General features: G+C 46.0%; 1 protein-coding gene across 1 annotated transcript; it reads right to left on the bottom strand.

The window, feature by feature from the left end:
* LOC6554165 (extracellular serine/threonine protein CG31145) lies at positions 1-21,137 on the bottom strand. Its single transcript, XM_026981196.1, has 11 exons — positions 20,318-21,137; positions 16,058-16,336; positions 10,198-10,322; positions 9,165-9,243; positions 8,427-8,519; positions 6,013-6,256; positions 3,439-3,447; positions 2,909-2,989; positions 2,586-2,698; positions 1,690-1,830; positions 1-1,303 (listed from the first exon to the last, which is right to left on the bottom strand). Exons 1-11 carry the CDS (start codon positions 20,545-20,547, stop codon positions 1,105-1,107), a joined length of 1,593 nt encoding a protein of 530 aa, XP_026836997.1. The 5' UTR covers positions 20,548-21,137; the 3' UTR covers positions 1-1,104.
* Positions 21,138-22,128: the final 991 nt, after the last annotated feature.

Here is a 22,128-nt window from a genome sequence, read left to right as displayed (position 1 = left end):
TTTCTTTGGTATTTTTTATTAATTACATCAGAAATTTTCACTAAAATTTTACTATGTCTAACACAATTTTGTTGTTGTCTCTTCATAGTTTCACACTCTATTCACCTGTCTCTTTTCTCTTTTCTCTTTTCTTGGCCAATCGATGCTCTCTAGCTCAACCACTCAAGGTACAATTGAAAAACGTTACAATAATAAAAACAAATTTAACTTAGCTATGTACTCAATAATAGTATTAATTAGATTGTTAACAGCAGTAGTGGTTACTCATTTGTTTTGCTTCCGACATGATGAAGTACATGATTCTCGCTGGAACTGATTGGACTAACTAATAAGACGATCCTTGAATCGGATAAAGCTACGCCTGATATCGATCATAATGTTAGGTCAACTTACGAACTAAACTTGCAACAACTTTTCTTGAGAATGGGCGTGGGAGTTGGGGCAGCTTTGCATACGTGAAAAGTGTATGCACACACACATATGTAAAAGTCATAAAATGTATGAAAAAATTATAAATAAATATTTAGAAAATAGTTTCAATTTTTTTTTGTTTTTGTAGTTATCCTTTCAGTTTTAGTTCTTGTTGTTTATGTTTTATAGTCTTTTAAACAAGTTTCCTTCTGGCGCACGCTGGCAAAATGTCAAGATTTGCCCTATATTAGTTTTTACTTTTCCGTTCAAGTTGTTTCGTTTACTTTTGGCACCCACTGTAAGCGTACGATAGTGCTCGGTTTGATTTGGGTGTGCGATTGGGTGGGAGGTACTCGAATTTCATAGCCAATCATAGCATTTTCCAGCTGCCCATTAGAGTGAATTCATTTCCGCCCTCGGCTCTTGGCCTCCTTATCCTTTTTCTTTTTCCTTTCATTTTCTAATTCTTGTTTCCCTTTTGTTTTTGGTATGTGCAGACAGAGCGACAGGGTTCCCTTCACTTAGGACGTTGATCTTTTTCAAAGACCAAGATTGCCACCAACATTAACGCTAATTGTTTTTGTTTCAGTTTCAGTTTCAACACACAGGACCAGGACACGCGACTAACAGCTAGGGGATTTAAACTAATGCTCTAGGATGATTTGGGGGCCCACTCCGGTCGCCTCCTCATCGCTACGAGGAGACGTCCGCCTCGGATCCGTCCACGTCGCCCGGCGGATTGCGCTTTATGCAGTCGCGTATGCTTTGCAGGATGATGCCGGTCCGCCGGTCCAGGGCATCCAGGTGCGGCTGCCAGAGCACCGGACTGACGGGATCCTGGCTCAGGGACTCGCTCATCAGCTGGGACAGCGGCTTGGGACCATTGTGGAACCTAGCAGATAAATAAAATAACTCATTTGAATAATAAGCTTAGCATCTTCCACACGCATAACACTTCATTTCTGTACTTCCACGTTATTAAATAATTGATTGAAAGGGAATTAAAGTTAAATGTTTCGGCATTCAATGGCCAAATTTAATTAAGGCAAATCAAGCGCAAAAGCTAATTGGTGTTTAGATAAATGCATTACAATGCGAGTATATTACATTAGGAGCCGCACGCACTCAAATTGAATTTCACATGAAAGACACGGCGATAAGCCGCTTAAAGCATGATTCAACTGCAAAATGTGTCAATTGAATGTTATGGAGTTGTATTTTGCATATTGAGTGGTGCAACCATATGCAGCAAGCTACTATATACTCCTATATACTCACTCCAGCAGCTTCACGAGCGTCGACTTGCGTATCAGGCAGCACTGCAGCACGGGCGCCAGGATGGAGAGCTCGTCGTGGAAGGGCCGCCCGAAACCACGGCCGTGGTCCAAATGCAGGGGGAAGGTCTCGTTGCCGTAGACCCTGGAATGCAAACGAAAGCCGGGTCAAATTAGAGTGAATTCGGCAATCAGCCCGGGCAGGTGCCCCATCCAGCCGATTGGCGGAGGGCATAATTGCCCAGGCACAAGTGGGTGGCTGGCTGGCAGAGTGGCAGAGTGGCATGGAAAGTCAGGACGAGCCGGGACTATTTCGCCAGGTGTTAGCTGTGTGCCAGCGATGACAGCGCCGTAAGCCCAACAAACGCTTTTGCATAACAAACAATTTAGCAGCAGCAGCACAGCCAAGTCACCTGGCACCTGGTCTCCAAGGACCCAGCATCGATGATGTGGGGGCGTTGGAGTGGCGGCTTACAACCTGAAGACGCTTTGCAACCTTTTGCAGGCGGCATGAAAATATCTTTCCAGCTGCTGCATCTGCATCTGTGGCCACGGCATCAGCATCGGCATCAGCATCAGCAGCAGCACCAGCATTGGCGGCTGCTTGGCATGCAGGTGCTGGCATATCCCTGGCAAATGCAGGCGCTTAGGCGCACACGGGGCGCATACGTAACGTGCCAAAGGCAGACCGAGGATGCGAAGGCAGGAAGCCAACAAAGCCATGTGTGCGGAAATAAACCGATCGCATTAGTTACCATGCCAAGGACATGGATACACACGGCACCCAGACAGCGCACACACAGACACAGACCTATCCCCACATCCCCACATCCGGCTTAAGCCCACACAGCCCATTGCCTATTGGCCAATGCCGCTCGCCAATACCTTAATACTACTCACTTGAATGTCTCGTAATGATGACGATCCATGTTGCCAGTGAGGAAATCAAAGACGGCCATGTCCATGAGGTCGTACAGTCGCCTGCCCTCGTCGTAGGGCGGAATATCCCGGACCTAGGAGTGGGCCACGTGCACAGGAGCGGGAAAGGGGGAAATCAAATGCAAAATTAAGCTGCAGCTTGGCCAGCGATGTCTTAATTAAGTCAGCTACAGTCAGGAGCGCCGCCGCCCGCTACGACCGCAATAAAAACATTTGCATTTCAATCGAGTTTAAATGCAAATTAAATAAAAGAAACCGCACTTGGGGCGTGGGTGTATACATACCAGGGCACAATAATTGGCATCTGTCTCCCATTGGGCCTTCTTCCTTTTGTGGTAGGAGCGTCGCCAGGGATGCCGCCACAGCTGTTGGGTAGAAAGCAAAGGACGACCGGAAATCAATTCGCATTCTTGCAGGCCGACAGTAAACCGCTTACGCAATCTCCCCAGTAAAGTCTGTCTATCTCGGAGTTATATCTAGATATATGGGATAAATAGTTCTCTAAATCCTAAAAGCAGCAACTTTAAGTTCGGAGTTGTCCTTTACAGAAAAAATACTTTCGGGAAATTCAGTGACCCTCAAAATTGCATAGCAAGTTTTTCAGCCATCATTTTGCTTGATTTTTCATTCGCGCAACAAAACTTGCAGTTTTTCCCCGAGTGTACGAATATTAATTTTGTTTATGACTGCTTTGCCAGATTTTCTTGCGAATTCTTCCAACTGCGGGCCAAATTAACTTTTGCTTAAATTAAATTGCTGGCCAATAGAACCTTAGACTCGACCCGTGCGTTTCCTGTGAGCCACCGCAACTTACCTTGCGACCCTGTGTTGCGGGGGTCAGGGGTCAACAATAGCGACAACAAGAACGACAACAACAGCACAGAAACAGGAACAAGAAACAGGATCGGGAACAGGAGCGGCAGAAACAGGATGCGGGAGCGGCAACACAACAAATTATATATGAAATATATATAAAAGAATTAAAAATGTGAAGGGGAGCAGAGCGCACAAAAATGCATAATAAAAGCGCGGCGCGTTGGGCGTTTAATGCTGAGTGGGCGTGGCAACGGCGCAGGCGGAGTGTGTAATGACCGGAAGCGGGGACCAAAACAGGGACCCCCCCCCCCCCCCCCTCTTTGGGTTGGGGTTTTCCCCGCCCCTTTTTTGTGGGGCGTCAACGGTCCGAGGAATGCAGCAGGCGGCGCACAGCAAAGCAAGGCAAACAGAAAGCGGAAAATGCAAACTTGGGGAAAAGCAACAAACTACTGCGATGAAAAAATGGTGAAAAAAGCAAACATAAAGCAGAAAACCCAGGTAAGTTAACGCTGCCATGGTGACAGCGGAGCGGGGGGATTCTCATAGCGCTCTTTAGCTCCACTGTTCACCTTAGCTTAGCCAAAAAGTAAAAAAATATGCATAAATCAAGCAAAATTTAATTTTATAAGAGCAGCGGGAAATGGGAAACGCGCAGCAAAAAAAGAAAACATAGAATGTGAGGCAAGCAATTTGCAATTTTTGTTAGCTTCGCGTTAAATGCACTTGATAAGTTTGCGAACCCCGTGGAAAAGCTTTAAGATGCAATGTTTTTTATGGAAATGACGCCCCAAAGTCAGCGGAAACAGTCCCATTTTATTAGCCGACTAATTAAAGCATTCAATTAAAAATGTAACTAAATACTTTAGCCATTCGGTTTTGTTATAATTTGAAATGAATGCATGGTGCAACTCCCATGTTAAATACGATAAAATTAGCACGAAGTATAAATGTCTCAAATAACTTAGTTCGATGATATTGAAGCACCTGTAGTTAGGCCAATTTCCGTGATTAAAGTCAGCTCCTCTTCAATTAAATGGAATTTATAAATGCTTGAGCTCCACTTTATCCCAGCTCTGATCTAATCAATTGTTTAGTTATCACGATTATTTTCCCTTTTCTTTCGGTCCTTGCAATTTAGTTACCCGTAGATCCCTCTTAACTGAATTCCCAAAGCATTTAACAAGCGTGCAAATCAAATTTGCAACTTAATTAAAATTCTGTTCAGTTACAAAAATTTCCTCGTTGTTCGCAACGCAGGGGAAACAAAACTTGGCCGGGCCGGAAAAGGAAAGTAGGAAAAACCTGCACAGCACAAAGGGTGGGGGGCGGGGGTGTTCCGGAAAAATCGGACAAGGAATAGGGCTGTGCAAGAGGAGAAAGAAAAATGATCTCTTGTGCATAATTTACAGTTTTGCCTTACGCCAAATCTCAAGTATACACTTAACCATTTTCTACTTGTAAACTGTTTGGAGAGCTAGCCGCAAAAAAATAGAAAGGGGGAAAATAAAGAGAATTATTCCTTTGAGGCTTCGGGGCAGGATACTAAAAAAATATATATATGTATATATAGCTCTGCTCAAAATAGACTAAAAATAAAATGCCTCCGCTGCGGAAATCTGAGGGATGAGTCCAGCTGAACCCTTTTTATGGCCACAGCTCGCCAAACCGAGACATTCCCGAGGTCCTGAAGTGGACAGGACAGGGCTTTAATTTTTCGGTAATTTGCATTTAAAAGCTGTTGCCGTTTTCCCTTTTTGGTTTTCTTTTTTTTTGCCGCTCGTATTTTTTTGTCCGTTGATGGAGTGGACTCTAGAATTTATTAACGCCAACGACTGAGTCCTGGGTCCCTGCATTTTATATTCCATTTTCCGCTTTACCAGTCGCTGAAGAACTGATACAATATTTCTGCTCTTAATTCAACGGCCAAACGAATGAATGAAATGGGAATGGGAATGGGAATGGCAATGAAGTGGCTCACTGGGGAGGGTGAAAGGTAAACGAGTGGGGCATCCGCACAAACAAAGGATAAAGGCATGCGAACAACAAAAATTATGCAAATTAAAAGTGAGTTCTTTCGCTTTTTGGCCCAGTCAGCCAGCCAACCAGCCAGCTATTAAAAATTCCCTCTAAGCCTTAAGTGAGTTGTTCTGTTCATGGCTCGGATATCTCTTAGAACTGACCACCACCTAGCTCATCGTCCGTAGTCCATAGGCCATAGCTCACCTGTTGCAAGCCACATGGACGCCCAAAAAAACGAACTTACGAACTAAGTAAATAAAGTGATTTGTTATTTGGCCCGGTCGCCCAGGCGCACGAATGTGGTAATGAAAGCGGGCAGAGCATAAATTGTAATCTGGAGCAGTGTTAGAGCTGGCCGTGCATTAATCAAAAACCACTTAGCCAGGCCCACAGACATGATGCCCATACCATGTCATCCCATCCCATCCCATTCCATTCCATCCCAACCCACTGGCATGCGTGCTGGATGGAGGATGCTGGAAGCTGGAAGCTGGATGAGGTGGCTGTGCAATGTGGACGCGGTGGGTCCGCGTGTCTAGGATGCGATACATACCTTGCGATTGCCCGACTCGAAGTTGGGCAGAAAGGCGGCGAAGGAGCCCTCCAACATGTCCGGATTGCCGCAAATGGCATGCGAGGTGTCACAGTAGTACGAGCACTTGCCATGGAAGCATAAATTCAGCGATGGCGAAACAAAGAACGTCTTCAATAAATTCTCCTCGGCCAGTTGATAAATTTCGGTCGTAATGTTCAGTGTACGGCCGGCCACGGGCATGGCACGCCGGAATCCCAGGATCCTGAAACCGGAGAGGAGTGCAGAAAAGCGGTTAACAAATGCCAAAAAATACGCAGTCGAGGTTGACGAATCGAAGATATCCTGTTAAGAATTTACTTTTAAATATGTATCCTCAAAAATTGACTGGCCCAAAATAAAGCAGAAATTTTAAATATGTCAACTTTAGGATGACAATGCCTTTGCTGAATTACGTTGCGTGTGCCATATACCCCATGTGTTCTATGAGTACCCTGTATCAGCCGAAAGGTCCTGCGAGAAATAAGAGCTCGCTGGGTAAAGTTTTTCTTAATGGTTTGTGGGGCGAAGGAAAAGACTGCGTGTGAACCGGAATGCGTAATCAAGAACATGGAAAATATTTGTGGCCTGTTGTCAGGGAAACGGTAGGCAGTAATACAATAAGGAAAATAATTTCTTGTTTATTTAAGGAAACCAAGCCCCACAACAATTGTGCTAATTTGGTGAAATCCGAGCCTCCTTAGCTTTATTTTCATCAATCAAATTACGCTGGTAGCAGCGCAAAAAATGTACCTCTTATCCCATCAATAAATGAAGATTTCATCAATCTTTTCGACCAGTCACGCTTAATCTGCTTCGAGCTGAAAGGGTTCGCAACGGATTTATGTGGACTGGCCAGAAGATATTATCGAAATTATTTGGCAACATGAGGCATGTTCCATTGTCTGGGCCATTGGCAGCCACTGAGGTCAAAATGGGAAAATGCCGTAAATTTCCATCAAGCACGAGTAGCCACTCCATCACACAGCGCACACCACACACACCCCACACACCACACACACAACACACACCACACACACATGTGACTCCATTAGAGGGCTGACAGCTCGAGTTGCCAGAAGTTGGGCGGTTGGGCGGTCCAATCCTCGGGAGTTTTGGCCAGCCAATCGACAGGAGAGTTTGAGCCAACTCGATTAGAGGATATGCGGCATGTGCGTGCGGCTGGCAGCCACAACAATTGCACAAGTTATGACGCCTTATCTAAATTCAAAAATCCCCCGGCAATTAACCTGGCCGTCAAAGTTTTGTCAAAGCCAAGCAGCTGCTAACTATGCAGACAATTTCAGTCTAAATTACGGCAGGACATGTCAGGCCACTTGGCCGAGTTAATTAGCCATGAAAGGGCGCAGATAGCCAGTTTGGCCACATCATTTACATGAATTTTGCTTTCGCTTGGCGCCACAGCTTTTTGCCCTTTGAAAAATATATTCTTAAACATCATTTAATGGCGCCGTTTGGCCTTGGCCAACCCGAACCGAACGGCTAAGTGTATGGACATATTTTTTATTTTATTTGGCCGGCCATCGTAAATAATGAACATAAATTGACTGCGGTCTGACCTCAGTATGCGTGTGTGTGTCAGGATTATTGGGATTCTAATCGCCGAGGGTCAGGCATCCAAAGCGTTATAAATTTGAATGCTGGCCAAGGGATCGGTTCACCGGCTCACATGGCAGACAAATTGGTTAATTTGATTGCTTTGTCATGCACTAAAAAAACGCATAACTTTCAAGGGCCATAAAGTTGAAATGAGGTAGCGAAAATAATTTGCGCACTGCCACCCGGAGTTTTACTATTATTGGCCAAGGGAATGACTACTATTTTCAGGAAATACCTAGAGTAGGATACCCTAATAAAATGCAAACATTTGCTCCATTAAAAGGTTATGCTAGCATAGGTATATTATTCAAAAAAGCGGTTTTAAAATCAAAATGTTCACAATAATTTTAGTGAATGCTCCATTAACTAAGCCATCACACAAAAAGTTGGGCATCGTTTTGTAAAAGGATTATAAAGCGGATTTTTTCGCTGCACTCGGAACAATCCCTTTTTAGTCGCTTGAAATTAAATTCAGGTATTTTCAGCCAGTCTGCGGAGAATACAGTCTGGTTTGCCTAATTGAATATTTCAAATTGATTTTGCACAATATTTTCCCGATTTCCCCGCCTTTGTGCTGCGGTGGGCATCCGTCCAATGCTCACCATAAATATTTACGTATAATTGAAAATTAAATTAAAAATAAATAAGAGTATGCCAGACATTTACACGATGCCTGGGCAGATTTAATTCGATCGAACGAATGATTTCACAACGGCATTCTTGTGCACTCGAGTGCGCCCGGTGAAAGTTCAGAGTGGAATGGAATCGCAACTCACCTGTCCAGGTGGAAGGCGGCAATCTCGGCGTTGTGGCGCTCGTAGTCCGTGAAGTAGAAGTGGTTGGGCAGCGTTTGCTGCTCCCGCGGAAAGCTGTGGAAATGCAAATTGCAAATGAGCGGGATCAGAGGTGGGAATGCGGCATAATGAAATGAATAGAAACTGCGGGCTTCTGTCACCAGCTTAATGCACTTTGAATTTTCCCACAGTGTACCTGCATTGCTACGTGCCATGTGCCAGCTTAATTACTTACACGAAAGGGAGTGCTATTAAAAAAAAGAACAAAAAACACAGAGAGGTTCCTATATATTTATTTAAAAAAAGAAGCGCAGAAGAAGGGCTTTCATTTAAATTGCAAATGAATGGCATTATAAGGACACTTTGCACTTTGGCAGCTGCAATGGAGGCAGCGATGGAGGCAGCGATGGAGGAATGGGAAACCAACGCGCTGACCAAGCCAACGCGTTTAAATCTCATTAAAAAGTGCATGAATGTTTTAAATTTGCGAGCAGCTTGAAGTGCCACCGCAAAACGACGGCAATGGACGCGGAATTTCCATCGACAGGCCGCAGGAAAGTCAGCGAATAAAAAGCGCAATTTTATTTACTCGACTGTGCGAAAAGTGTTGTCGACAAGTGGGCGAAAGTTGCATTCATTACGCACGCGAAAATCCGAGGGACAAATGCATTAAGCGGCGACAGACCGGGAAATCTTCGTCCATCCGTTGGCCAAACTTACCGCATCGGCTTCATTAAGGCCTTGATATCGTTTGGGTACTCGATGATCAATTTCAGCTGTGTGCCGCCCTCCTTTTGCACTGCGAACGGAGAAAAGACAGTGGAATGAATGTAAATTAATCAGGCACTCGTAATTAATTGAAGCAAAAACCAAAAATTCATGCAATTCTCACATCACCGATCACCGACTGACTGCAGTCGGCTTTTAAAATTGCAAACAAAATTGCAGGCCGGGGAGCACTGCATAAACAAATTACACTCGACTAAATAGCAATTAAAATGCATTCAAAGAGCACACAAATATTGCGTAAAACGCAACCGCACAAAGGAGCCTCAAATAAAACCCGCCTTGGCTTGCTTTTGCGATTCAGCTGTGTGAATTGAACCGAAAACTGGGCTCATTGTAGTTTGGACCTTGCAGTCCTTGTAGCTCTGACTGACCGAAACCAAAACTGCTGCCCCACACACACCGCATTTCATTGGAATTTATTCTAAGCAAGCAAATGAAAATTGGCCCTATATTACCTATGAATTATCTCTCAAAAGTTGCTCCAAAGCCCAAGTGTGGCGTGTTTGTGTGTGTTAGAAAGCGGCAGCGTACACGCGGCGTATACGTGATAAATGCCTGGCAGAACAAAGCCAAAGTTGCAGCAATTATGCTGCCACAGTGTCATTGTTGCGCCCTGCCCCCCACCACCCCCTGGCTAACCCTTGGCTTTCCCTTAACTGCAAATGAGTTTTCTTTTCGCAGCTCCAAGCAGCCGCTGTTAAAAGTTTATTATTAATAAATTATGAGTTTAATGAATGCGCTGGAAAAACTTTGCTATGAAAATAGTTTCGCAGTGGCACCTCAATAAAGCCAGCCGCCAAGCTCTACATAATTGAGTTAAATGTGCAGCTGAGTCTCTTTTAGCCCGCTTCCCCCTCTTTTGGCCTCGTGTAAACACCCGGTGCAACAAACTTGGCTAGTATTTATGACTTTACAATCCCACAATTGCCGAACGGCAGAATGGAGCGGAAGCAGACTGTCTTACCAACATGCTGTATTGGCAGCTTGATCATGTCACGTAGCACCGCATCCACCAGAGTGTCCTGCTCGCCGTAGAGCTCCTTCTTCGTGATGCGCAATTGGAAGTGCTCCAAATTGCTGGCATTTGCACTGCAAGGAGAGATGGGAAAGTTGTTCGGGTTCAGATATGGTGCGGGCAAAAGGGAAACAAAATGGCAGAAATGTAAGTAAGAATCGAGCTGGCTGTCGTTTGCAGGCAAGAGGAGCCATATGGACAATCAAGCTGCAGCCCTACACTCAAAGTAAATTAGTGCCTTATAGTAAAAGTGAACTGAAATGAATAAATAAGGAAATAACCATAAAAACTCCTCTCTTCCTTATGTGTGAAAACATCAATTTATAGGCGCAGTAGTTAGCTGTGATATGAAGATACATATTTTGCTGATTTTTCGCACAGTGCAGCCAGTGCTCGGGGCTCCCTCATAAGTATGCTACGCTTTGGGGCTGCATATCAAGATTTCTCACATTGATTTGTCAAAGCAATGCCCTGCTCCTTTGGCTGCTTTGGCTCCTTTGGCTGCTTTTTCCTTTCTTTGCCGCTGCTGTCATGACAATTTGGTTTGCAAATGCCAAGACACCCCCACATCAGCCAGCCGTAATCTTTGGTGGTCGATTTTTCCTGTTGCCGCCAGACTGGCAATTGTTGGAAAATATCTTTTCCTCTCCGATTATGCTTTGCACTCCACGTCTGACATGTGCCGCTCACATGGCCAATGCCTTTGTCTTAAGCCCTGGCAGTTACGCTTTCAGATTTAGTCCAATTTGTGCCGGTTAAGCACTGCAGGCCCTGCTGCCAGAATTTAAGCTGCAAAGTGCGCTCCATTGGCATTAGCTCTCCCGTTTCCATTCACACTGCACAACAATTTATACCAGTAGTCGCAGTCAGCTACGACAAATTGAAATGCAAAACCCTGTACTCGCTTCGTTGGTCAGTGAAAAAGTGGCAAACGGGCTCCATTGTGCAGCAAGTTTATCACGATAATGAAGTCATATCCGTGCTCCTCCCCCGAGTGCTGCTCTCAATGGCGTCTACATAACTCATTGTCCTTCTGCATCTTCCACTTGCTCCTCCACCCACTCCCACTCCCAGGCCATTCATAATTTGCCCAGCGACTTCTGCTATACTTCAGCGCCCAGCCCTTTTTTGGTCTTTGTGCGCAGGAAGGAAACAAATGTCTGGCGGACAACCTTCTCGTGCCCCGAATGACTTTCAATATATCAGCGTTCCATGGAAATGGTGACAGCTTCCGAGGGCGGAACATCAACCCTTCACCTGGCGGCGCAAAAGTGCTCGGAATCCGGTGACAATGGCCAGGATGCGCAGGCCAGGACAGAAGTGACGAAGGTTCCATCAGGTTCAGGCTCAGGCTTAGGCAAACGGCATCCAGTCCGCAGGATTAAGGCCGAACCAAGGGGTTGAAATTGGAATATAATTGCTTTTAAGTACCGAATTGCCCTTGTCATCCCACTTAAAATGCTGAGTATTTAGTACTACATAAATTACATATCTTATATTTGCCTAAGGTTTTCGTAGCTCTTCATGTTTCCTATATAGCTATGTAGAACCGGGATTTGAGAACGATTCATTTGGCTGCATGCCCCAAAGTATGCTAAGCAACGTGTTAGCTTGGCACAGTCAAATTCGAGCTCATGCTCCATTTGTCAACTGCGGTGGAGCAGCTCGGCCCAATGGAATCCGGCAGAAGCTGCGTAATTGATGAAGCCGCCCGGTCCGGACACTGACTAAGCACTGGCCGCTGTCCGCAGATTGGCCGTATGTTTCTGCGAGTCTGCGGCTTGCTCCGCCTGGCCAGCTGTTGCACTTTCCGGGCCGAAACTGCACTGGAACAAAGGAGGAGCCAGCCAGCATCGAATTCAAATCCCATGGGTAATTGAGTCACGTAAATCAGTTGCAGTTGCGCGGCCGAAATCGCATTACAAGCGAAAGTGGCAAGGAAGGTGGCTCAAAAAGGGGGCGTGGCGCTGCCAGCGGCAGCGAAAAGCGCACGTGACACGTGGCCCACAAGCACATATCGCGGCAAACATGGTCTTACAAACGCTGACAACCGCAGTGACAGTCGGCCAGCAGCCCCCCAAAAAAACCGCCCACTGTCCTTCAGCCACCACACCCCCACCCTCCCCTAGTCCGCTGGTCTAAGCCCGCGAAAAACTTTGTTATGCAAAGCGTTGACAGCTCAACGACGATGACAACAACGTACCGCAGCGCAAAAACAGAAACGCTGCGAAATGCACGAGAAAAAAGGAGGAAAATAATTGAAAAAGAGATTTTCATATAATTGGTAGTACCCCGCCGCCCTCGACAGTTGCACGTTCCTGGCGGTTACTCGCGTCAAAAGTTTACTTTGAGTTATGTTTAGCGGAAATTAAATTTATTTATGTCGGCGATGGGACGACGGCCGTGGACGGGCTTCACTCTGAATGACGCTCACTAATCAGCTTAATTGCGCTCGGTTTGACGATTTGACAGGGCAGGCGGTATCCCGAATTCCCAAGTGCCAGAGTCCTGAATCCTGAACGCTGAATCCCGCTGACCAGGTCCATCGCTGCCATGGCAATGGCCAGGAGTAAACCTTGCTTACAAGCGAAACGTTAAAATAAACGTAAGCGTAAATAAGCCTGGATTTTGTTCAACGAAAACTATGTTACTGGTAACTGATAGTTATGAAGCTGGAAAAATGCAACTAAAAAACGGAATGATTCCCTGTTTTAAGGGCTACGATACCTGTTGGATGTGCCAGCTGCCCCTGGCCGTCAACTTATCGCTGCTCCGCCAGGAATTACTCATTAACCAAATATTAAATTGCATTTTCCGCGGCATTGGAGGTACATTTTCTAACCGGGATTATGACTGGTCGAATGACTGGTTTTCCACTGCCATTGTTGGTGGGCTGTTATCCTCGGTGTTATACCGCCGGTCGAAGTGGGTACTATAATAACAGCTGTCAGCCGGCATGTCCTGGCCTTTGCTTAAGCCCCCCAAACCCCCAAGTCCGCAATTATTTTGCCATAAGAAAATGTCAGAAAAGTTTCGCCAGCGCGCACAGCCCTCCAGTTTTCTACCCGATTTCCCCGACATAGCCGACATCCCAGTGCCACCAGCTTGGAGCAGCTGCGTCCTGGCCGCAGCCACATAGCCGCAAAAGTGCTGCTTAGATGGAGAGAGGAAAAGTTTGTGCGTGTGAAATTTTGCGGCCGCCAGGACCAACGGAGGAGCCATCGAAATGGACGGACCGGGGACTGCAGCACGGACACTTTTGAGCCCAGTTTGCAGTGAGCAGGAGGAGCTGGGCCGAAAGGAAAGTGAAATTAAACTTATATTGTAGCCGGGTATAAAACTTCAGCGGCGGCAAGAACGCGAACATTAAAACCAATGACAGCAGGCCAAACTGCAGCTGGGATCCGCGAAAAGCTGATGGGAGGGCGGCGTTGGGAAAACTTACACTTCCACTTCCACTTCCATTTCCACATCCACTTCCACTTTGCCATCCGAAATGTCAGCAAGCCCTCGGAGTTTTACACACTCGTCGACATTGAGCATAGTCTTTTATTAGCCAACGTTCGCAGAATTCCCAGGATTCGCAGGATTCTCGGGATTCGCCGGATTCGCCGGATTCGCATCCTGACCGACAGCTGGTAAAACTTCAGCTGTTTCTTCACTTTAGCCGGGTGTAATTCTCACGAAATAAGATTTCTGCCACCGCTCGGCAGCTCGCAATTGCAAGCTAATTAAAAATTTGTCATACTAATTAAAAGCGACCCCGGGACTTGGCTGATTCAGCGGCAACTTTGTCGTAATTATACACCCGGCTAATGCCGGACAGGCTTCTACCTGACTCCTCAGCTGCCGCTGGTAATAACTCATCTAGTAATTTTTAGGCGCATTTGCATTCTGTCACATTGCATTCTTTCTCACCCCACCTGCAGTCCTTTCTTGGCTGCATTGTTACCGGAGCTCTGGGCCAAAAACTGCTGACTAGGCCGCCAGCCAAAAAGGGACGAGATATGGCAGCACGTCGAGCATGTGGGGCGCTGTTTGGCGACGGAATTTTAATGAGATATCGCCGGGAAACGAGCGACAGGCGACAGCAGGATGGCAGGAATAGAAAGGAGATCCTGTTTCAGCCAACTCAGATCCTTCCATCCTTTTGGCTTGATTAGTTGTAGGCGGCTGAGTCGTAGGGATTAGCGTTTCACTGCAGGAAATTGCGCCACTTAAATGGTTTTCGAAATTGGTTTGAACGGCATTACGCTATCAGAACAGCAAACTCCGAGTAATTTTATAAAGCCCAAAACATAGGGAGTACCTAAAAACTAAGTACCTTTGCGTAGTAAGCAAGTAATAGAATCTCTTCCATGAAATTTGCACTTTGCTTGCAAGAGCATGCGAACTTCTTGGCCCAGCTAAGCCAGGTAAACCTAAACCCTCGGCCAACTTTTTTCTTACCCTGCACATTTACTGGCAGCAATTTCGCTTGTTAATGAAATTTGCATTTTGCTACGTGCGACACAGCAGGCAAAAAAAGTAGTAGCAAACTTTCCGGCTTGCTTTTCGGTGATGTGCTATAAATTAGAAAATCAAGCATTTTATGCTAATGCCGACGCCCACACTTGGCCAAGCCAGACAACAACCAACCACCCACACACACACACACACACACACACACACACACACAACGCTACTGCAACAACAACTTGACAAGTTTTTGCCACTTTGCATTTTAGCCATTTTCGATTTACTTCACTTTCTCCGCCGCTCCCGGAATTTTGTGCAACTTCAGCTGGGACACGACGTTGGCAACTATTGAAGCAAATGAAATTACTCATACGCTACGTATTCAATTTTGATAAAAACTAGCAAAACGATTCGACAGACGCATTGTAACATAAAAGCAAAGGAAAAGCGCTGAAAGGAAACGGGCGGAAGATGGAGAAACTAAGCTGATTACCGAAAAAGAAAATCAAATGAAAACTCGTCGAAATAAATTTCATTGCTGTCTCAAGTGTGCGGGTGGAAAACCGAGAAGAAAAGCGGGAGATGCCGCCCACGGTGACGCAGATAAGCGCTGGCTGGTTGGTAGTGCAAAATCCACATTAATTTCTTTATTGCACTTTTATTTGATTGTGCTCGCATGAAATTACGCATACGCCATGTTGAGACAAGTAAACGCTCATCAACGTTATCGGCGGTCGGCATCGGGGAGGAGCATTGGAACAGTTGCCCCACTTGCCCCACTTGCCCCACTTGCCACCGGCAACAACAATCAGGCAACACTTACCAGCGACAGATAGAGACATGCCCGTAAAGATGTGGGCACCGAGAACTTTCTGGGGGGCATACACTCAGCACAAAACATATATCTAAAGCTGGAAAATCAGCCCTAAATGGGGAAACCTACTGCAGTCTTCGTTGGAAAATGTTCTGCCCATAAAAATGTTAGTTCAAAGACAAGTGTATCTCATTTCCTTCGACATAGTTGTTTTCCTCAAGTGCACAGCCTAAATGTCTAAAACGTAAATGTGTCACGTAAATGGAGCGTAAATTTCAATAAAAATCATTTCAATTCCGTTGAATCCCGAAAACTGCCGTAACTGCTTGCCGCACTCCCCCACGCTCCTTTTACTATCCATGTTGCCGTCCTAGAACCGTAAAAGGCCCCCACCTTCACTATCAATTACCACGTAGCCGGATAAAGTGGCTCGGGGCCCAGGGTAAAAATAAAAAAATAAAAAAAAAATGTAAGCATTATGTCCTTCCGCTCAGGGGAAATTGAATTTTTTCGCTACTGGTTTTATGTGCCACTCACCTGGCCTTGCGGTGCAGCATCTCGGCCAGCGTGGGATTGTCCCTCCTCACATCCGGCGCATTGTCCACAATCACATGCGAGTACTCCTCGCTGAGCAGGTGCTTCTGCAGATCCACATAGCGATCATGCGGCGCGGGCTTCCTCGTGGATGTGCCCCGTGATGTGGCAGGTCCAGCTGCTCCGCCCGAGGCTCCGGCCGCCGCATCCTGACCACTGGTCGCACCGCCACTCTGGCTCGCTCCCGCCTGCGTGGACGCCTCCTTGGAGCCCGAGGAGTTGCTGGAATACAAGCAGCATGAAAGCGTGAGTGCCTCTGTTAAAAGGGAGCTGCATAAAAGTGAGTTAAATGCACAAGAAAAAACAAAGCAAAAAGATTGCCATAATTAGCGGAGACCCAAAAGCCGGCTGCTCTTGACAATGGTCTCCGGGTGGCTCTCGTTGCTAATTGCAACTGCCAAGTGCCCCACTGCCTTTTAGTGGCAGCCATCGAGCTACACTGAACTGAAGCAGCCTAGCCCCCTGGCCACGCACTTGCTGCAGGTAAGCTGGAAACTTTGTCAGCCAGGATTTTAGTTGCGTTTACCTAAGACGAACACTCCCACACCCACATCCACACCCACCAGCTTAGACACACATGGGACTCTTCACTCGACTGCAATAAACTGAAATTGCAGGCACTTCAAGGGGGCAAAGCCACAACCGGTACGAGTTGGAACAGTGGCGACACCTAGGAGACATGCCTCTAATATCAGGTAAATGCAGCAAACTTTGGCGAACATTATTTGCAAAAGTTTCTTAGACAATCGGAACGAAAAAGATGAAACAAATTTCTTCACAATTTATAAGTTTGCTTTCTGTATTAGACAAGTTTCATGTCAGTCCATCTATGTGACAGAAATTTGTGTTCATTTCGCTTCATATCCAACTCAAAGTTTGCGCACTTTTTTGCCAGCCTAACCCACTGTGCCTTGTGGTGGTAATCAGCAGCCGTTTAGACAGCGCCTGCTTCAGACAAAAAGAGTGCTTGAAAAATGAATTAAAGTTTTTGAATTTGTTGCATCCATTTTGCTAGCCTTGACTCTTAACAGCTCTCGGCGAAATGCTTGGGAGCCAACCCGGCCCGGCCGGATGCTCCGTTTCCGGCCCACTTTCCACCTCCACCTCGTTAGCATATGCACGTGTATGTATGCTCTGTGGGATGGATGTCCCCGGAAACCGAGAATTATGCACCAGTTGTGTGACCATTAAGCCAAATGACAGCACTCGTGTGCACAGGCTGAGCGGAGTGCACATCATTAGGCCAGCATCTCGAAAATGTCGTTTTCTGAAAATTCCTATATATCTGTATGTATATTTTTTTAATTGTATCCCAAAGTATCCCAAGTTTTTTGGGGCGAGAGTCCTCTGTCTGTCTGTCTGTCTGTCGACGCCTTGTCTTATCCGTCAAGCAGACAGGTGTGCTGCACACACACACATGTGTGTGTCGAGTGAGAATGCAAAACTTTTTCAATTAACAGTTGCCAGAGAATGTCTGGGCCGAGACAGCAGATAGGCCAACAGCCGAGAAGCTGTCAACATTTGCCATTTTCCCCAGGTCGGATGAGACAATATCTGGGCGACAAAGAGCCTTTCCACGGCTGGGGGGCTTATTAAGAATTTTCCGACGCAATGAGCCTGGGCGGATTTCGCGCGTTTCGCTCATTTTATTGGCAGCCGCATAATGCCACTTTATGTGCTAATAAGTATTTAAGTCTCCCTTGTGCAGCCACTTGCAGGAAGGGCCCTCATATTTATGCGGCTCGTTCGAAATTGTTTACGCCGTGAAAGGATATAGCCATACATATAGGGTAGTAGTGCTAACCCTCTTTGTTGCCGACTGCACTGATCGATGTGGCATGCACTTAATTACACTTTGGCGATAGCGAAACTTTGCTCATTAAAGTGGCACGTGGTGTGCGTAACGTTGGCCACATAAGCTGGCCATGTGCTGCGGTTAATTAACCAGTCAACTGCAACTGCAATGGCAATAGACGGCCCTGCAACAAAATGCAGCGACAACGCCGCCACAGGATCATAGGTGATAGGTAAAAGTTTATGCAAGTCGAAAGCTGTGACACTGTCAGGGGTTAATGGATGGCTTTAAGGGAGTCGTAATTGGATTTCGGTGTGGCATTTCTGGCTGCCATCCATGGCAAATGCAATCTAGTCAAGTTCAGGGGTGGCTATAGCTTGTTAACTTCAAATTGTTCTGAGTCCTAGTAATTATGTGACATCGAATCTTAAGATTACGCACTCGCGCAGGAAGATAGTACTAATCTAAATAAAATGTTATTGAAAAAGTATTAAAACAAGAGGATTAAAATCTCTGTCAGCTACAGCAATTTTAATTAAAAGGGTTAAGAAAAAGAGAACAAGGAAAATAAAATAAAGATTGATAACAGCCCAAAAAAAATGAGAATCATAACTGAAAATGAATTTTCCCTCTGTTCCGCGGACGGCGAACACCATTTGCAGCATTGCCAAGTTGCTGCCTCAGTTTTCAGTTTTTAATGAAATAATTAAAAAATTATAAGGCTGGCGGGCGAGGAGCAGACAAGACAGGAAATCAGGAAGCGGAGCAACTTCCATGGGGCGTTTTCGGGGCGTCTGAAGATGGAGACGGGCAAACATTTGATGCTTAAATAGAATTTATTACGCTTCACAGCCGCGTTGCACGACTCAGTGCATGGAGGCATCATAATTTTGCATTTGCCCCGGCGCATAAGTAGATAGCAGGGAGCTTGAAGCCCCGGCCGGGTTTCTGGCCGCCCTGATGCTCCCGATCTTCCTGGGTGGAGGTGTCCCTCAGACGGAGCGAATGGGAAGGAACGGTTTCCGAAGGCATTCATTTTACGGGCTGGTGGCAGGCGGCTTATGAATTAATTAAATATTTACTGGCTAAACATTGGCGTTTTATGTTGCCGTAGCCGGAGCTTGAAAGCTGGAACGAAACCGAACTAGCCGTGGATGCGATGCGAACCGGAGTCGTTTACTGCACCTGGGAGTGGAGTGGAAGTGGAAGTCCTGGGAGCTGGGAGCTGGGAGCTGGTACCTGGAAGGATGGTCTTAACAGTTTCCCTTGCGCCTTGCTGCGTCATTTTGATGTTTTATTACTCGACTTCCGCCAGCCACAGCAAAATGGCGGCGGACCCTTTAAGTCCACCCACTTTCGCCCACTTTCACCCACCGCACGCAACGCAAAAAGTGGCCAACATGAAAAAAATGAAGTGTTCAAAGGTAAAGCGACTCGGCCCCATTCGTCTGTATATATTCTCCATGGCAGAGGCATTAACATGGCGCTACTGTGCTTGTTCCGCTTTCTTGTACTCCTTGTAATGTTAGTCTTCCCACGATAAGTGAGAAGTTTGGTTATATTATTTATATGTTTAATTGCAATGTTATGGTACTAGTACTGCATGTACGGATTCGTCGCTTTATAATAATAAACATTTAAAAAAAAAAAAAAAAAAAAAAAAAAAAAAAAAAAAAAAAAAACTCCTTGTACTGGCCAAGAAGTTGGCCCTGCCTCGGGTTTATGTTTTGTAGCAAATTACGTTTTAATGCCGGGGCCAACCAAGTTTTATTGCAACTTTTGTTGCATTTCAGCTAAATTGAATTATGTACCCTGCCGTGTTCAGTCGCCCCAAGGGAACTGCGGAGTGTTTGCCGGAGTCAATGGCCCGACCCCGTTCTGCGATTTGTGCATAATTCTTAATCCCCCGGAATGGCCAGCGGTGGCCCATTTGCTTTGGTCAGACTGGGGAGTCCTAAGTTCAACCCACTGCTCTTTGCCACCTGGGTGTTTTGAATGAAGAAGGAGCAAAGGTTTTGAAACAGCGGTATATGGTTTATGGGCTTGCTACAATTTAGCTGCGTTTATGGACTACTAATACTTGCACTTACCTAATAAGAAAAACAAGCTTTGAGTGCTGCACAAACAAGAAATCCCTGCTATAGCTTGCACCCCAGTTTGCAAGTCGGACTCTGATAAGTGATAACAAAATGCAGGCACTAATGCCGCACTAATGCCTAATGAGGGTCACTTTTCATTACAATACTCGCTGAAAATCATTACAACATTCTAGCTGGCCATCCATCCAAGCCCGCATTCCAAGCGAACTCGAAAGGTATCCACTGATTAATGACGGGACTGGAGCAATAGATGAGTCAGATTTCGTGTATACAACCGGAACGGACCGGACACTGGGAATGCGGACTTACCTCTTCTGCAGGAATTTGCGCTTGAACTCGTGCAGCATTCCACCGCCGCCCGTGGCATCATAGTCGTTGCCCAGGCGGATCTTCTGGTGCTGCTGCTGAAGGAGGTGGCGATTGGCCACCCCGAAGTCCATCTGCACATCGACGATGAGCAGGAGGGTGAGCAGCACGAGGGTGGCGCCCAGACTGATGACCAGTCGCTCCTTTAATTTCATAGTACGCAGGACGGCCATGATGGGATTGGTGTTGCAACTGTTGTTGCTTGCAGCTGAAATGGCTTTTTGCTGGCCAAGTTTAGTGGGTGCGGCAGTCCCTTGGTTTTTCCTATTGATCGATCCAAAGCTGCGCAGCCTGGTCAGCCAGCCCAGATTGCGTCCGTTGATCTCGGCAGGAGCTGAGCTATCTTTGCAGGATTGCGCAACAGCCTCGGCAGTTTGTTGATCTTGTGATGTGGTGCGACTGGTGCGCACTATGCGACGCCTGATAACAACGCGGCGTCGTGGCGCTGCCTCCTCCTCCTCCGGCTGCGAGTCTGGGTATAGCACTCGATCCGGCGGCAGCTCCTCCTGCTCCGCTGAGTACTCAGCTTCAACTGGAGCTCTCCCGCCAATGGGCCCTGCGAGGTTTCCCCTCCGCCAATTGGCTACGCCTATTTGTTCAGCTGATAGCTGGCCGTTGAAGGGGCTATCATATACGTCGATATCAGTATTCGATTGTTGTTGCTGCTGCTGCTCTTGCTGCAACTGCAACTGCTGGCGATATCGAAAGCGCTGCAGGCGCTCTGCCAGCGGCGTCGATTGAGCTGCCGCTGCGACCGCCGGTCGATAGCTGCAAAAAAGCGGGAAATTTCATTAAAAACCAATGCAAATTCAAGGGTGCCGGTTGCTGCGTTGTGTTGTGCTCGTGATAGGCAATCAAAATTCTATTAAGTTTTCATGACTCGAAGGGTCTAAAGGGAACACAAACAAGTCACAAAAGCACGCCCAGCAAATCCTATCCGCCCACAGCACGAAAGCGGAGAAGAAACGTTTTATTTTGGGAGCAACGTTTTATGAAAATAAGGATATAAATAAATGCTTTAAATAGGCATTTGGTAAAAATACTACAGTCGCAGGAGACTAATAAAAAAACAAGTCATATATTGTTCCATATATGTATGTAAGGCTAATAAAACATTTATTTTGCTAATAAAACAAATTTATTCGACTGAAATTTATAAAGTATTTGAATGATATTCTCAAAGTTTCGAGCATTTTCTAAAAAGCAGCAGTGTGCAAAATGTAGAAACAAAACATAAAAATGCATCTAAATCTGAAAATTGACGCTAAATAAAACATCAATTATCAACGAATAATATTTTATTTTCGCTCTGCCAATTTGAAATGATATCACGAATTGATTTTTCATGAAAACCATTTATTTTTGCAATTTCCATGCGTACACTTTACACTTTTCAAGGTCCCCAGTGTTTTGATATTGTTTATTATTGCGATAAGCGCTTTATTTATTTTTCAAATGGCTAATTCATAACACCCACTCCACATATCCCAGTTGTGGACTATCCCTAACCATATCAAGTTTCAAAAATATGATCCTTTGGCCATTTTGCAGTTCGTATTTTGTGTCTGGTTATTCATAAAGCGGCGTCACGGCATCCGCCATGTTGACTGCCACCGGAAATGCGACAGCAGCCATTTTTTTTTTTTTGTTTTGCGTCGGCCACCGTTATCGCTGCTTTAGAGTGTTGTTGCTATTGCAACCGTGCTTTTGCCGGTGCCATCAACTTGCTTGTTGTAGTGCCATTTTATTGTCTC

Source organism: Drosophila erecta, unplaced genomic scaffold (assembly GCF_003286155.1).
Source record: "Drosophila erecta strain 14021-0224.00,06,07 unplaced genomic scaffold, DereRS2 tig00000000-arrow-pilon, whole genome shotgun sequence".
NCBI lineage: Eukaryota > Metazoa > Arthropoda > Insecta > Diptera > Drosophilidae > Drosophila > Drosophila erecta.
Note: the sequence above shows the minus strand (reverse complement) of the source record. Positions and strands in the feature narration are given on the sequence as shown.

Coding starts and splice junctions, on each gene's coding strand:
- LOC6554165 (XM_026981196.1), bottom strand. CDS start 20,547: ATGGCCGTCCTGCGTACTATGAAATTAAAGGAGCGACTGGTCATCAGT. Junction 8,520..9,164: donor GCCTTAATGAAGCCGATGCG/GTAAGTTTGGCC, acceptor GCATTTCCACAG/CTTTCCGCGGGAGCAGCAAA. Junction 1,831..2,585: donor CATCATTACGAGACATTCAA/GTGAGTAGTATT, acceptor TTTGCATTCCAG/GGTCTACGGCAACGAGACCT.